Source organism: Mesoplodon densirostris, chromosome 4, assembly GCF_025265405.1.
Source record: "Mesoplodon densirostris isolate mMesDen1 chromosome 4, mMesDen1 primary haplotype, whole genome shotgun sequence".
Taxonomy (NCBI): domain Eukaryota; kingdom Metazoa; phylum Chordata; class Mammalia; order Artiodactyla; family Ziphiidae; genus Mesoplodon; species Mesoplodon densirostris.
Window position 1 is genome coordinate 41,624,804 of NC_082664.1, and position 17,944 is coordinate 41,642,747.

The 17,944-nt window shown below is 43.2% G+C and overlaps 1 protein-coding gene across 1 annotated transcript in view; it reads right to left on the bottom strand.

Annotated features, from left to right (window-relative positions):
• The window catches only part of PRKCH (protein kinase C eta), a 239,244-nt gene that overhangs the window by 89,682 nt on the left and 131,618 nt on the right, over window positions 1–17,944 (bottom strand). Inside the window, exons 5-9 of the mRNA XM_060098069.1 lie at window positions 14,642–14,730; window positions 12,980–13,109; window positions 10,339–10,466; window positions 7,028–7,171; window positions 6,673–6,846 (exon numbers count right to left, since the gene is read on the bottom strand). Of these exons, the coding sequence (XP_059954052.1) occupies window positions 6,673–6,846; window positions 7,028–7,171; window positions 10,339–10,466; window positions 12,980–13,109; window positions 14,642–14,730 (665 nt within the window). The remainder of the gene's footprint in view (window positions 1–6,672; window positions 6,847–7,027; window positions 7,172–10,338; window positions 10,467–12,979; window positions 13,110–14,641; window positions 14,731–17,944) is intronic.

A 17,944-nucleotide genomic window follows, 5' to 3' on the forward strand; every position in this document is an offset into this window, starting at 1 on the left:
GCTAATATTTAATAGGACGATGGAGACAATAACCCAGAGAAAAGACTGTTCCCCTGCACCCATGCTGCCAGGCGATTTTCAGACATATTTTAAGTGTGACTTCAGTGCACCAAAATCAGCTTGCACCGGTTGTGTAAGCTGACAGCACTTAGGTCACAAGATTCCTAGCCGCCCTACCCTTCAAAGGCTGCATTTCTGCTTTGTTGACCTACACTGAACCGCAGCTTCTTAGGGAAAGCGATGCCCCTGCCAGGAGCCCCAGGCACACTGCTTCGCGGACGACCCCTGCAGGTGACACCCGAGGACACTCCGTCAGTAGGGAGGTGAGAGCACTGGGTTTCTGTCCCTGTAAAAGGAGGTTTTGTGTAATCTGTCCCCCGCCCCTCCCAGGGCAGCAGCTCACAAATGCAAACAAGTTCTCTCCCAAAAACGGGCTTGTGGACCCGACGCGGCCGGGGTCGGGCCGACGAGAGGCAGCTCTTGGGCACCAAGCACAGTGTGTCTTATGTTTTCCAAAGGGAAACCTTTGCTCTAACAAACTGGGTCTCTGGACAAAGGCTAAAGCATCTGACCAGTGTTTACTCTGCCACTCCCCCTCCTGCTGCCGCTGCCTCTTTGTTCTTCCTGGTCTCGGCCCTCAGCACTCAGCCAGGGCTCCAGGAGAGCCAAGGAGAGCCCCTGGGAGCTGGGTGTGGGGAGACCCGGATCCTAGGCCATAAATGCCAGCAGGCTCGGCTGCCGGCACAACAGTCACTGATTAAGATGAAAGGCGTGTGAAGTGAATTTAACCTGAAAGAGTGGGGAAGGTGGCCCACACCAGGCTGGCAGCCCAGACCCGGAGCCCTGCTCCTTTCACAAGGCCTCACTCCTCCCACCCTCCTCGCCAAAGAAACAGAAACACACTGCAGAAACTGACAAACAGACCGAAAAAGAAAAAGATCATCTCTAATTCCACAACCTTCCTAACAGTCCCTGATCCTTTACTGACATCATCGCCTTTCAGGCTTTTTTTGGAGCAGGGGCCAGGTTTGCCACATTGCTGTCCTGGGTGAAACCTGATATGGATTCATGCCCCCAGTCATCATAAATTCTGTACTATTTCCTGGCTTCCCATCTCCGTGTTCCACCATTTACTCTGTTAGATTTAGGGCAAGTAACTTAACTTCTCCTTCACTTTATCACTCGGCAAAATAAAGAGAATAATTGTACCCATCTTCTACGGCTGATGTAAGAATTATATGCAATAAATATTACACGTTAGATGCTTCCGACAGTAACACACAATGATCTAACTACTTAATATTCAATTATTTCTCTACTGGCTGAAAATCTTCATCAAACAGTACATTGTTTAAGTAGACTCCTATTGCTGAAGGCTGAAGCTGTTTCCAATATTTTCCTCTTATAAATAATGCACTGAAAATTAAACATCTTTATGCGTAACATTTATTTTTTTCTTTACGTTGTTTTCTTTGGCTAGATTATCAGGAATAAAATCAACAGATCCAAGAGTATATGCATTCTTATAAGTCTTGATCCAGATTATCAAATTATTCACAAACTATTAGGATTTACAGTGTTTTCAGAAATTTATGAGGATGCCAGTGAAATGATATACATGCAAGTAACAAGCATTATTGTGAAAAAATCAGGAGCAATAATTCATGGGCTCATAATTCTATGCAGCAAACAACAAATTATCTAATATTTGAAATTTGCTTATGTTTTTGTTCTGGCCAAGAACAAAAGGAGTTCCAAAATTCCTACTTTGTGGGTGTTTACCGTCACCTCCACGTGGGGTCTGTGCTGGCCCCTGGGAAGGCCCAGAACATTTTTCTGGTGTGGGGAAGGAGGCGGTCATCACAACACCGAGTTGCCGCGTGTGCAGTAACAGTGTGTCTGCATTCTCGCCTTTGGTCCTCACAGCAATCCTGCTTTCGTCTCAACCATGAGAACTTTAAGGCTCAAAGGAATTTTAAGGTAGTTGCAAGCCATTCAGACAGAGGAAAACAGAGATGGAAGAACTTAGGTCTTCCGTTTCCAAAGGCAGAGGTGCTTCCATATCAGCAGGTTGGAGGTGAGTCAGGGCAGACAGGAGGGGCTTTAAGCAGATGCTGAACCAACAACCTCACTGTTGTGTAAGACACCAAGTGGACGGAGCCGGGCTGCAGAGTCAGCCTGACGCAGAGATGAACCTCGTCTCCAACACTCCCAGCCTAAGGGATCCTCAGCAAGTTGCTCCCTTTCTCCTGGGCCTCAGAGACTCTCATTCTACAGGGCTGGACGGCAAGGGGACTGCCGTCTCTGCCGGCGTCTTCACAGTGAAGTGACACATTGCAGACGTTGGGGGGTGCTCCCACGCCTCACCTCGGCTCCCTTCTAAATTCTGTGTTACAGTTCAGCACAACACACTGATTAGCATCTCACTTTAGAGGCCAGGGCCTGCCAAACCCAGTAGCTGAAAAGTAGTCATTTACCTGCTTTAATTTCTCATGGTAACTAACACTTTCTGTTCTTTATAGTTAGTTTTTCAATAGCAAATGGGGATTGTGACTGAGGATTTCTGACGGATGGACAGATGCAGAGAGCAAATGCTATGCATATGTGGAGTCCGATACCTTGCAAATCCAAGAGAAGGCTTAAACTACAGCAAAATGGAAACTGTATATCTCTATCTCAGCAGGAGAAAAATGCACTTGGTTCTTTTAAGTTGGTTCTTACCACTTTATCATCTAGACTTAGGGCAAGGGAAAATTCCCATTATCCTTTGCTTTGGAGACATCTACTGTAACACACAAATTTTAACCCCAAAGTCAGCTCCTCTCTCTCTGGTGCAGAAATAAAAATCACCTTACGGTAACGACTGCCACCTTGTGGCCATATATGAAACGGTCACTAGGAAGAATAGATGGCCCATGTTAAAATAAAGGCTTCACCGGCTGAACACTGTGGAAATAACATGTGGACACTAATATTTGGCTATACTGTATAGTTTATATTTTCCTGGAAAATTTTGCATTGTATATTCTATATTTATTGGTCTCCCAATCTGTTCCAGGTTAAGTTCTTTTCTACTACAACACCCTCTAATTGTTGGTAAGACCTCAGACTGCTTCTATAGAATCATGGGGATTTCCTTCGGTAGGTAAAAGTCCCCTGGAGTTGGGTAGGTGACACTCCTTTATTTGTTCATTAGAGTAACTTAAAGCAGCCACTGCACAACCATGTCAGTCAACTGTTAATATCATCTAACCCAATGTCATAGAAAACCATCTGCACTTTGGTGCAGCCCTGGAAAGACGACCTGAGCATAGCCCTGTCCAGCTCATGGAGTGAGGAGGAGGAACCTGAAGCTCAGGCGGGTGACCAGTACCACCCACCAGTCTTGCCTTCTTCACAAGGGTGTTCTTAAGCCCAGAGCTGTCACCCCACTCTTCTCTGGGAAAACAGCTGGATGAGGGCCGATGAAGGGCTTTAGGTGGACAGAGCACAGAGCATGGGAATTAGTGTTTTGGGGATACTCTGGGTAGCAGTGGAGAATGGGCAGAACCGGAGCTCTGAAGGAACCATGGACCCGGAGGTGGGAAGCAAGAATCAGGGGCAAGGTGGTAGGGGTGGCATGGACTCAGGGACTCCAGGGCTCCAGGGCTCCTGGAGCCACCGAGGACTCTGATGAGGAGGGCATGGCGTCAAAGAGCCTAGACCATGAGGGGCGGGAAGGAGTGCAGAGGAAACCGAAGCCCAAGAAGCTATTACTTGAACCCCAGCTCCTTCCAACATACTCAGACAGCGTGGGAGTGCACACCGTGCATCCCCTTTCACACACCCTCCTGTCTCCCGGCTTCCAGTGTTCCCTGCTCCATCCATTCCCTAAGCTGTACATGTGTCTTTGCCAACACAAGGGACCCTTAAACATATGTGAATGCTCAGCCTCACTCACTGTCAGAGAAATGCCGATTAGAACTCCAAAGACACCTTTTTAAAAATCTCTCCAACCATCAAAATGATAAGTAGCACGCCATGACAGGAGGGTGGGGGAAATAAGCCTTCTCACACATGGTTTGGGAGTATGAATTTAGAAATACAGCCAGCAAGTGGTAAGAGCTTGGGCTCAGCAGTCAGACTAAAAACGTCTGCCACTTGGAAGCTAAATTTCTTCCTGCCTCAGTTTGTTCATCTGTAAAATGGGAGTGATGTTAACAGCACTTACTTCATGGGATTACTGTAAGAATTACTGAGATAATACACATAAAGCACTTAGAACAGTGCCTGGTATTTAAATGATAAAGTGTTAGCTATCTTTAACCACGATGGGGAGAGAGGGCCAACTAGATGAAATTATATATGCATCTACTGCTGACCAAGCAATATCACTTCTAATAGTGTATCATATAGAAATCATAGCATAAGTACCTAAAGATAAAAGTACAAGGAGACTCACTGCAACTTTGAAATAAAAGTCTAAGTATAGCCTAAATATATAGCAATAGGAAACAAGTTAAATAAATTGTATCATGTTCTTAAACTGGAAAAGTACGTAGCCATTAAAAATGAGGCAGCCAGGTATATACAAATATGAAACAATCTCAAGATACATTATTACATTTTTTCAAAAAAATAAGGAGAATGGGGATGCAATGTACAATATGGTGACTACAGTTAATAACATAGTATTGCATATATGAAAGTTGCTAAGAAATTAGCTCTTAAAGGTTCTCACCACAAGAAAAAAATTCTGTAACTGTGTGACGATGGATGTTAGCTAGACTAATTGTGGTGATCATTTTATCACATATACAAATATCAAATCATTATTTTGTACGCTCAAAACTAATATGTTACATGTCAATTATACCTCTATTTTTTAAAATGTGTAAATTTTGCAAGATGCATTACAGAGATTTACTTCCTTAATAAAACCATTTTGGATTTTTTTTCCTTAAAAAAGGATACAGAATGGTGGACAAGTATATACTATCATTTGTGATTTTTAGAAAAATAAATATGGATGTATATCTGTGGTGTGTGTGTATACTTTTGTGTGCAAAAAAATTCTCTGAAAGGCTACACTTGAAACTAGTAATAATTGTTCCTTTCAAAGAGAGGGTATGGATACTTGGAGGATGCTTATACTACCCATTGCAAAAAAAAAATAAAATAAAATGGTTTTTAATAGTTAAAAAATGCAATCTGATATGTCATTCCTCTGCTTAAATGTCTTCCATTTGTTCTTAGCACTAAAACCCTAGCTCCTTTAACAGCGCCTACAGCGGCCTGGGCTACTTCTGCAGCCTTAGTTCTCATCAGGACCCTCCTCAACCTCACATTTTATGCTCATGAGCTTTATTGACACCTCCTGTTCCCATTTACTAGTAGATCCATGCCTGAGCTGTTTAACCTTTATTCCATATTCACTTTCATTCTCTTTGCCTGACTGATTCTGACTGGCCCTTCTGGTTCCGGCATAGCTGTTACTTTCCCTAGAAATGCATCGCAGCATCACTGGACCAGGTGGGACGCCCCCATCCTGCTCCCATCACACCCTTTACATCCCTGATGGTAGCAGACACAAGGGACGTGTCCTGAATTCTTTCAGAATGCCTTTGACAGCAAGAAGATTAAGAAATATCTGTGCCAGACCCTCTTGGTGCCTTCACAGGAGCCCTCTTCCCTCTCCACTGACAACAGGAGCCCAGTTCTGAGCCCAGTGCTAAATGGGCTACAGAGTGTCCTGCCCCAGGGGATAAGTCAAGGTTGATGCGAGCCAATCATGATAAAGCAGCTTATCTTGACTAGATATTTGCTCTTCCAGCCTCCTTTGCAGCTCAGGGTGAGCCTGTAACTCAGGTCTAGGAGAGCTTTTTCTCTCCTTGATAAAAGGAGAGTGGTCCATGAAGCCCTTCTGCCTCCGTCCCCCAAGCTTCCTGCTTTGGATGCTGTCATATGAGGTGTGATGTTTAGGGCCGTGGCAAATACCTTGAGACCCACGGGGAAGAGATGTCTGATGTCACTGAGCAACTAATCCAACCCTAACATTGCTACTGTCAGACTTCCCAAGAAAAAAGTCTGTACTAATGAACTAAACTCATCCTTTCTATTGTGTAAACCACTGTCAGTCACATATTCTGTTAACTGCAGCCAAAAGCATTCCTAATTGCACAACATGATGGGATAGACAGAATCCCACAATCAGCCCACAGAATCAAGCTTAACTTAACTGAGGCCAGGAGCAATGCCTTGGGACATTACAAATCAAGGTGCCCCCTTTGGGCCTATCCTGGTCTGAACTCTTTTCCCCGGGTCAGAACCAGTTCAGCATTTAGCAACAGAGCTGAGGTTAAAGTCACCAAAATAAGCAGCCCATGACATTTACTGTATTCTTAGACTTCTGTAACCTTCACTCTGCTAGAGAAGACTTATGTATGAAGACGTTTTCAATTTTAGGACACACAACCCTCAAAGTGATCCTTCTCCAGGACAGCATGAAAGGAAGGAAGCAGTAAGCTCATTGGTTCTGGCCATGAGAAGTCACTGGATACTTCGAATGACCCTACCTTAGGAGTCCAACCCCCCAAAGTTTCTAATACTCTACTTTATGAAACCTTCAACATCTGTGATCTCAGCTTTTGAAGAAAGGAGGCCACGGAGGCAGTGAAGGTGGGTCATACTTACAGGGGTCTGAAAGCAGCAAAACAACTGAGTGAGGAAGGGGTGATTGCGGGCCAAAGACAGGATCCTTTTCTCTGTCATGGTGCACTCCACATCGTCATCTTGCAGGATCACGTCCTTCTTTAGCACCTTCACGGCATAGAGGTCTCCTGTTTCTTTTATTCTTGCAAGCATCACCTATGGCAAAGCAGGAGGAGGGAGCATGAGAACTCATGCAGCTCTTAGGGTGTGGCCTCATCTGGAGCAGAAGGCAGATGGCACGTGGGAGATGGGCATGTGTATACAGACATGCACAGGCCAACAATATACATGGAGCAGGCGTCCTTTAACCACCCAGACACTTGGAGCCAAGACTCACCTTCCCAAAGCTGCCCTTTCCCAGTACTCGGATGAACTCAAAGTTGTTGATCCCAAGTCGGTTGGAAGAATTAACCCCAATGCCATTTCCTTCTTTGATGCTCTCCTTTCCTTGTCGTCTTAGGGTTGATCTGGAAACAAGATTCTGCGAAGAAGAGTAGGAATACATCGAGTCAGAAATCACAGCGGAGGATGAAGCATTTATGGATGAAGACGACCTTACTTGCAGCTTCAACCCTCAATACAACACATGGGGAAAGATCAATACAGCTTGACATGGGATCAGGTTCTGCCACTCAAAACTGCTTCAGCACCAACTCCTGATCTGAGCTTACTGTATTTGGGTCAGAATCATTTAAAATATATCTAAGCCACCGAGTTTCAGTTTGTGCTCAAATGGGAGTATATAGAAAATGTCTCAGCCTTGTCCACCTCGTTTCTTGTGGTGGCTTTCTACAGGGTGGCCAAAGTTCCAGGAGCGCCACCTGGTGTCCATGTCCTGCAAATAGCAGCTTTCACAACTGCTCAGAGAATTGAGCACCACGCCACACCAAGAAAGAATGAAGCAATATTTCTATATACAATATTTTAAATTATAAGAGAGAAACAAAAGTTAATGTAAATATATGAAGGGTAAGATTGACAATACCTATAATCTCATCAGCCCTCCTCAAAAAAGAAAAAATAGAAACATACATATACACAGTCTATCTTTACACTTAATTAAAAAAAATACAACAAAATTGTTGTTTCATAACACGTTTTAATTTAACATTTTCCCAAGCATATTATCCATATCTCTAAATGTCTTTCAAGAACATGTTTCAAAAAGCTGTCCAATATTCCATTTTATGGGTATATCACAATTGATTCACTCATTCCTGGTATTGGAAATATAGATTATCTCCCAGTTTTCACTAGTATAGATAACACACAGTGACCATACTTTGCATGCAAATCTTCAAATCAGGGTGATTAGGAGTCTAGCTTCTCAAGCAGGCTGCCTGGGTTCAAATCACAGCTCTACAACCTAACCCTATGACCGTGGACAAGTCACCTACCTCTCTGTGCCTCAGTTTCCTCTGCTAACAAAGGGGATGTTATAGTACCTGCAACATGGGTTGTTATGAGGAGTAAATGAATAACTGCACTTAAAGCACTTAGACCAGTGCCCGGCACATTCCATAAACCTAAGCTGTGTTGTCATCTTTATCAACACGATCATCCTCATCATCGTCTATTTTCTTTCTTTTTTTTTTTTTTTTTGCAATACGCGGGCCTCTCACTGTTGTGGCCTCTCCTGTTGCGGAGCACAGGCTCCAGACGTGCAGCCTCAGCGGCCATGGCTCACGGGCCCAGCCGCTCCGCGGCATGTGGGATCCTCCCGGACCGGGGCACGAACCCGTGTCCCCTGCATCGGCAGGTGGACTCTCAACCACTGTGCCACCAGGGAAGCCCTCGTCTATTTTCTTAAGATAACTTTCTGGAAAGGCAACTCTTTGGGCCAATTTTGAAGACTTTTGATACATGGTCAACTTGCCCTCCAGAAAGGTTAACCACCAACACAATGAGAGCTCCCGGTTCACCACATAGAACCAGAAGTAGGTGTGGCCTCTTCGGGGAGTTCTCTAGCCCCATCCCACTAGTACAAGACTCATCCCAGGGAGGGTGCTACCTGAAGACAAGCAGATGTGATGTGCTTGTGTGATGTGCAGATGTCTACCTTGGGATATTTATAAGACAAGCTACCACCAGATAAGGGACCAAAAATCTGACATCTTGGAGCATTTGACCTATTTAGCTAAAACAAAAGCTTATCTGGGGCAACTTCTAAGCAATGTTTGTAATAAACAGCTGCGCAATACCCTGAAACTGCAAGGATTTTTCTTACTCAACCCAGTGAAACAGTGATTGAAGATATAAAATGGATCACCTTTAAAATCCAATTATTTTAATAGTTTCTCCTCTAGATTTCTGATCATAAATTTTTCAAAGGTGGAAAAATTTTACCAGCTTGAATCTCACTTTCTCCACTTAAATACTTCCCCTGCCAGAAAACTCTAAATCCAGTGTTTCGCAATCTTTTTGTTTGTTTGTTTGTTTAACCCATTCTTCTCTTTTGATAGACTAAAGATGTCTCTCTTTAATGCTGTACTGTCAGCTAACAGGTAATTTGGGCTTTCTCACTATTTAGTATCAGAACATGAAAGACACTTGGTTCAAGTGACAAGTGGCGATGCCCATTCCTAGAGGTTGTGCCACATGGCTCAGCTTATTTCCACGGTATTTCAGAAGCCCTGGGCCAGGCCAAAATCCCTAACCTACACTCTTCAGGTACAGCTGTCCCATGCACTGGAAATCCCCCTCATGGTATAGCATCCTGCCTGTCTGTCCACAAGAAGGACACACAGACTTGAAGGACTCTGCCAACGCCTTCCTGAAATCAAGAAATGCAATGTCAATCCAAGCCCCTGCTTTACCAGGTAGGGCCCTTCAGTGAAAAGGAAATGGGGTGGTTAGTGATGACATTGTTTGGATAACCAAGAACCTGACAGTGATTGCACTTCCCTTCCTAAGTGCCCAGAGATATTTGACAGTTAAGTCTAGAATTTTCCTGAACCCGGCATCAAGCTACACATTTCAGAAGCCTCAGCCATAACCATGGCTCTTTCCCAATTCTCAGCAGACCACAGCCAGGAAGGCGGCAATAGGATGTGGGCCTGGGATGTGGCTGAAGCTCTAATAGACAACAGCAGGTGGGGGAGGGTCACTCAGGGCAGTGGCAGGACAAAACACATGCACAGCGACTGACATGCTCCACCCACTCCCTCTGAGAGGAAGGAACTCCTGTCTGTGGCTGGACTTGAGATAAATTCACGATCCATAAACAAATACTACACAACTGCTGGATTCCAGGCCCGTGGAGAACATCAGCTCTTTAAGTTCAACCCCTTCAGAGAAAAGGAAGCAAAGGCCCATAGTTACTCGTCAACTGCACTGCCGGGGGCCCCGACAAGAGCAGAACCGAGGACCCTGGATTCCAGGCTTTTCACCAGACCACAATGACAGGAAGCTGCTTAAAAAAAAAAAATCCCTTTTCTGCTTCTTGCTATATCTGCACGCTCATTATTTCTTGTTATATAATTGTATAGAGAACCTTATTTGTGGAACAAAATGCTCTTTAAAAATGCAATAAATCTGTTTATTGTATTTGCCGAGACTAGGAACTTTGATTATGCCACACACAATACTAGGGCTCGCCACATCTGAACAACTTCTAAATTACAAAATATGAAAATAGCAAAGTCTCACCGAGGAGGGAGAAATACTTCCGGGTTGGAGGCCCATTCCTGCCAGAGTCTTGGCCAGCTCCGCCGCATTCACTCCGCAGTTTGGGGCCACGTTCGCCTGACATCGAATGTGTACATTCATTTTACATACTGGATGGAAGAGGAAAAGGGAATCCACATTCAGAAAGGAGCCACATCAACATGTTCTGTGAAAGAGAGCTGTGATAACCTGAAAGACCGTGACTGAGGAACTGCACAGGATGAATAACGATATCTTCTCATCAAATTCAACTGACACTCACAACGACCCCTGAGTGTAAGTAAATCCCTGATTTTCTCTAGTTCTGTTTTGTGCAAAAGCAGTAAGCCTGGCATACGGAAGAATAATACATTTCAATTTTCTTTTTGTTTTCACTGTGACTTGATGCAAGACATTCACTTAAATCATATTTTAAAAGTCATCACTGATTTCCCAGCATGATTCAATACAGAGATCAAAACATTCATCACGGCAATAGCTCACTCGATTAAATAACAAGGAAACGTGCCAGTCGACTTTATGCCATTCCTTGTAACTCTCAATAAAAGGTAGCAATCTAACAGCCACATGTAGATGGCTGTTCAGACAGGATGGAACTGGTGTTTCTGAGAGAAAAGCCTCTAAGTAAAGCTTTTTCTGAGCAATGTCTTTGAGTGGCCCTCACAGCACAGAACGCGGCATCCTGTGCAGCAGCTGAATTTCTCAGTGCTTGCAGCCTGTGGCTTCATGGGTGACAAAAAGCAACTTTTTTTAAAGGTCAAGGCAAGTGGCAGTTGGAAGAGGAGAGCAAAGCAAGCTAAGCTCCTGGTGCACAGGAAACTGACTTGGGATGATGAAAGAGCCGAGGTTTAATCAGCACGGAGTTCTGACATGGTTTCTTGACACGGGCCCTGCTGATCGGAGGCAGGGATAAAGCAGCATCAGATACGTTGAGGTGTGTCAGCCCATCTTTGGAAGCATACACAGAGCCAGGTTTCGTGGTGCCTGAAGTTATGCAATTTAGGGTTATCCTCTTTAAGAAAAAGAGCACTTCATCAAGTAGAGAACTTGGAAGGTACCTTGCAAGGGAGGAGCTCTGAGGCTTAAGCTTCATTAGATTCATAGGAAATCCACCTCTCTCAGCAAGGCTGGTACGGAAACATACAAGCCTGCAGTGGCCTTTCTAAAGCTCCATGTGACCATAAAAGCAAAAATGATAGGAGCTGGAACACTGCAGGCGTGTTACCCTCAGCACCACCAGGGACAAGTGCAATGCAGATGAACCCCACCCATGGCTCTGCCTGTCGGCAACAACCATACGAAAGCAGAACGTGACTTTCACACTAGAAACCCACACCTGGGTGACACCACCCAGCTAATGATCAAGCAGTGCCTGAAACAAAGCTACATGTGGGTTGGCTGCTGTTTTGGTTGAAAAAGAATTATTTCAGGTATCTATGAAAAAAGAATAATTAAATGGTGCTCTGGAGAAATAAAAGAATTTGCCTTTCTTAAAGACAAGTGACTAGCCCCTTTCTGTTAATAGAAGCAGGTCTGGTTAAGTCCAGGCAGCCCGTGGAAGCTGTCCCGCTGTACTGACATGAACTCTGCCTCCCCTGGTGACTCAGAATGTGTCTCAGGCTTCAGGCTGAAACTCACATGTATTTCAGCAGGACAGTGCACACCACGACAGCCAGATTATTACAGTAACACTCAATGAGAGATGACTCCAGGCCAACAGCCCCTCAGCTCCTAACAGGACAGGGACCAGCTCCCATATCCTTATCCTCTGCTGAGGCAAAAGCTCCAAACTCAGGCTCCACTGGACATGGCTGTTGAAGTGCATATGCCCTCACATGGCCAAGGCTGAAGTGTCCTTCGTTCCACCTACTCTCTGATCCCTATCATGCTCTTTGAGAAGACACAGGGCGGACTGAGTTATGTTTTTTTTTTGTTTTTGTTTTTGTTTTTTTTTTTGCGGTACGCGGGCCTCTCACTGTTGTGGCCTCTCCCATTGCGGAGCACAGGCTCCGGACGTGCAGGCTCAGCGGCCATGGCTCACGGGCCCAGCCGCTCCACAGCATGTGGGATCTTCCCGGACCGGGGCACGAACCCGCGTCCCCTGCCTCAGCAGGTGGACTCTCAACCACTGCGCCATCAGGGAAGCCCTGCAGTTATGCTTTTTATAACTCAATTCCTGCTTATTTCTGGTGAGGTGATCAAACCAACTCTCCTGCTAGTTCTTACTCATAACTCAACCTTCTCTGCTGGCCACCTCACCTCCTACCATCTTCCCTTTCTGACCAGATCCCAACTTTTCCTCTTTCAAATACCTATGGAAATACACAATGACTAGGCTGTACTCAGTACTAGATAGAGGATAGCCAGCAGCCTAGCTAACTAGACAGGACATTTCATTTAGCAAGTGAGTAAACATTCCATGGTTAGGAAATCTGTGGATCACATGTAGCTATCTTTACGTTCCTGACAAGGGACAAAACATATAGAAAGCGCCACTAAGATGTTCATTTACAAGGTATCTAAAACCATCTGTCCTAGGTCAGAGTCTGAACTGCAGAATTCTGAAAGCTCGCAGCAAGGTGTTCTCAAGAGGAAGTGGGTACAAAGCACTCCAGAATCTCACTTTTACACTGAAGTCCTTGTCGCATTATCCCCCAGAGCAGGGAGCCACAGTGATCACAGAACGTTGGCACCTTGTAGTTGTGGACGCTGAACTTGTGTGGGATGTTGATTCCGAACCTCTGCTCAGCAATCTGTAGCACGGAAACAGGAGGACGAGAGCTGAAATTCCATACCCACACCTTTTGTGAAAACTGTAACAGGAGCCCACCAAATGCAAAGTGTTACTATGACACCTGAGATGAGTATACTATTACTGCTCAGCCACGATGAATTACCCAGGCCTTACCACGCAGACGAAGCACATTTTCTAGTGAACAAGACTGGCTGGACAGAAATGTGTGGTATACGTTAAACTGTCCACCATCTTGGGAGATTAATAGAAATTTAAATATTCATTTCACCTTTTACATTTCCTTGGCTGTGTTTCTCTCCTGGCCAATTCCTCACACCCATGTCTATTTCTAGAACCTTTTAACTTCAGGATTCAACAAGTCTTTTATAGGCAACATACACTTGCTATCACCACAAGTTCTTCCAGAAATTGTGTCATGAGGATGGGGTGACACCCAGAGGACAGGGCACCACAGAAGGAATTTATTCCAAAGTGACATTCAACTGGTGATCTTATTGAGCCCTTCCAGCCTCTGCCTGTCTTTGTATTTTGATATCTGAGTGCAAAGATTCTGCTTTTATCTCACAGACGATCACTTCTCAGGATCAGGTGAAATCTCACATACTGTTTCCAGTGAATAGTTAAATTAGGCATAGGCTCTATAGTCTATATCACAGTTGGAAGCAATAACAACAGAGCCACACATAACAAGTTGTGGGGCAATATTACTCCTCTTGAAACGTTTCTGGCCTCTTTCTCATAAAAGAAAGTACACACGCCTCTGTGTGTACTCTATAGCAATCCTGGGTGTATACTGTAAAGAACCATCAAGTTCCAGAGTCGGACTCTTCAATGCATCTGTAAATCCACTGCTAACTGTTGGTAATACTCCAAGTGCCTTCTACCTCCAGAATTTAGAATGTACGCCCACCTCAGCTGGATGCAATGCTAAGGGCAAGAGGGATGTTCAAGCCTTTATGTATAGATACAGATCCTCCCTGAAATTCCTCGAGAGGCTGGAGGGGGCCAAAAGTCACTTTATTTAAGAAGTGCAATTTACACTTAACAACATACTTACCATATCGATTCTATCTTGTAGTATTGATCCTATTTTAGGTCTGAGGCTGAGAGAGAAGCTGGCTAGCAGAGGCTGGACTCTACGTTCAAATCCCAATCATCTGATGCCAAACTCAGGGAAATCTCTCTTCAAATTAGTAGAACTGACCCCTAGAGCTTTTACCCAGCTGATCACTAATGGAGTCGTTTCAAGGACAGGTCAAGCTATGCAAGTATAGAAATACAAATGCCATAATATAAAAAGGAGAGAAATTTCAATTCTGATACCACCATTGGCTTCAAGGAGTGTGGAAGGGAATTGGGAATGAGAGGGAGGAAGAAAAAGACAGAGGGAAGGAGGGAGGGAGAGAAAGAGAGACAGAGGCAGAGAGGGGGAGAGAGGGCGAGCAAGAGAGACGGAGCGAGAGAGCGAGATAGAGAGAATGTGCACGCCTGAGCTCATGCAGGCACTTAATCAGCAAACTGCTATCTTACCTTTGAATCCACTTTGTTAATATTGTTTTGGCAGGTGCAGGCTGTAACAATTAGATGATGGCAGCGCTTGTGGACGACACAGGTGCACACTAGGAAATTAAATCCAGCGATTATACATTTATTGGAGGCACCAGGCCACGGTGACTTGATTTAGACGGTGGGCCCACATGATGGCAGCCAGTGCTCTCGTTCTTCCTATATTCCTTACCACCACCCTAACTCAGGCCTTTGCTCACGCTTGAACTATTCATACTCAGGTCTGGAACTAATGTCATCCTTCCTGGCTTTACTCCTTCCTGCCCCAACCTCCAGAGGAATATGATTCTGGCCACCTCAGGCCCATAATCTAAAGCATTCCATCGTGTCTCACAGTCAGTCAAACTAGAGTTGACATTTCCCAGATGGGTTTCAGGCTCTCCCAAGCCCACCCCAGGCTCACCTGTCACCTTTCTTCTCTGGGGGCTCTTTGTTCCACTAAAAACTAGACTAGGTGCTCCTCCTGGAGCAAGTCTTCACTCTCCCCAACACACTGTCCATGTCCCTCTCAATCTCTGGGGTATCTTCTTTTCCTATCGCATCACTAAACTTTAAATGTGTCACAAGACACAACTTTAAAAAATGTCTCATTTATGAAAATATCCTCCCCATGGCTCCCCTTCTAGACTGAAACTCTCTCCCTCCTCTAGTCTCCTACAAACTCTAGCTGGCTTCCCTCATTTCAGATCTTCCACATACAGCCTCTAATGTCCTCAGGATTCCCAGCCAGCATGATGACTTGAACAAAGTAGGCATTCATTAAGTATTTGCAGAATGACCCAATCCATGGCTTGAATAGTTAGAACTTTCTAAATAACATTTTTTAAAATTCTCATTCAGACAACTGATAGAGTACAGAGTCCAGTTTCCATTAAAGGATGAACATGTGCAATGAAGCAATATGAAAATACACATCATTTTTAAGATCTTTCAAGACATATGGAAGTTTCTAGGATTAAATACATAAAGACAGATGACATGTCAGCAAGTAGCACTATAATCTAAAACAAATCTAGCTTTCATCAGATTGAATTCTCAGGAGAACCAAATTGAAAGTGCCCAGAGAACTGGTCTTTTTATATGAGGGAATCCTTCACATAGAAAAATATTATATTTCAAGGCATTTGTTTTTTTCACAGTCAGCTTGGCTACAGGTTTATCAATTTTATTGATCTTTTCGGAGAATTATTGATAGCTTTTGGTTTTGTGGATTTTTAAATTGTTTTCCTAATTTCAATTTTACTGTTTCCCACTCTATTTTTGTTATTTATTTTCTGCTGCTCACTTTAGGCTTAAATTTCTCTCCTTTTTAAGATGGAAACTTAGATTATTGATTTTAGACCTTTATTCTTTTCTAATATATGCATTTAATACTCTAAATTTTCCTCTGAGCACTGCTTTCACTGCCTCCCACAAATTTTGATAAATTGTATTTTCATTTGATTTAAAATATTTTTTATTTCCTCTTGAGTCTTCTTTGACCCATGTGCTATTTAGAATATGTAGCTTAATCTTCAAATATTTGGAGGTGTTTGAGCTATCTTTTTGTTATTTATTTCTAGTTTAATTCCACTGTGGTCTGAGAAGATACTTTCCATGATTTCTATTCTTTTATATTTGTTATGGTTTGTTTCAATGTCCCAGAATGTGGTCTGTGTTGGTAAATGTTCCTAGTAAGCTTGAGAAGAATGTGAGTTCTGCTGCTCTTAGATGGAGAATTCTATAAATGTCAATTTGATCAAGTTGTGATAGTGCTGTTTAGGTCAACTATATTCTTACTGATTTTCTGCCTGCTGGATCAGGCAGAAAATTGCTGAGCAATCAGAATCAGAAATTGCTGAGATATGAAATAAAATTAAATCCAACTATAATAGTGGATTTGTTTATATCTCCTTGCAGTTCTATCAGTTTTTACCTTAAGTATTTTGATGCCCTGTTATTAGGCTCATATACGTTAAAGATTTTTATGTCTTCTTGGAAAACTGACTTTTATCATTACATAATGCCCTTCCTTATCCTTTATAACTTTCCTTGTTCTGAAGTCTGCTTTAATCTGTTTGCTCTTTTTAGCATGATTGGTATATCCTTCCAACTAGGCATGTGGTTTTATATCCCTTTGCAAGATGTGAACAAATTAGTGTCCTCATGTCTCCTGACCAGTGTTCTTTCCTGGTCCTTTAACAGGTGGCCCACTGAAAATCAGCTCTTCAAATATCCTGGCACTACAGGCCATGGTAGAAGAAATAAACTAAAAAAAACAACAGATATGTCACAAATCATGTATTTTTAAACTCAAAAATGTAATCTTGTTTATCAAGAGGTTCTCAAGTTATCTTTGTATGCATGAGATGGACAGAGCATACCCCTGTGCTGGAGAGGTCCAACCCAAAAAGTGACATTGATTCTGACCTGTGAACTATGCTCTCATTTGGGGCTGAAATTAATAGCAGAAGGTCAATTATTGCTGTCAATTCAGTTTTTCCTAAATTGGAGAACTCAGTAGAATTGTTCATACATATTAAAGTCAAAATTACATCCAAATGTATGTCTTATTCCATTCTTCTAAGGGAAATAATGTTTTACTTCCCCTCCTTCAGAAGAGAAGGTGGGATTTCTTTATGTGTACCTAGTTTACCATAGGTTACCACTCTACGATAGGCAGTACTATTTTACCAATGATCTGTAGGGTGCAAATTAAGATAATAGGTGCCATATGGACAAACCATGAGATGACACTCAAGTTAATGATGAGGGAGACCCAAATAAAAGAAAAGTCCAGTCCAGCCTGGCTAAACCTCCAGATTAAGGAGTCTTCTTTTACTCTTTCCTTTTTTATTTCATTCCAATTCTTCTGGAACACTAATTGAGGTTATCTTAGAACTGTGAAAATCAAAATAAATTGAATGGATAATAACTTACAAGACCATTAACAGCCTAACTTTGAACATTCTCACATTTAACTAAATTCAGAAAACCAAAAAAGCAACTTGGATAATAGCTTCTATTTCCAATTCAGGTAAAGAGAAATCAGCATTGTGCTACTTCTCATCCCTATGGACAAGGGGATTGTAAAAAACCAAAAATTTATCTTCAAGACTCAAGGGTCCTGCTCACAAAATCGCATTACCTTTTAGTATGTTCATGATCCTACAGAGACAAAACTTTAAACAACTACACTTATATAGGTATTCTGGATTCAGGAATAAAAACATCCCCTCTACTTTGTCTACAAAAAGACATGGCTAAAATTTAAACAAAACTAAAGGG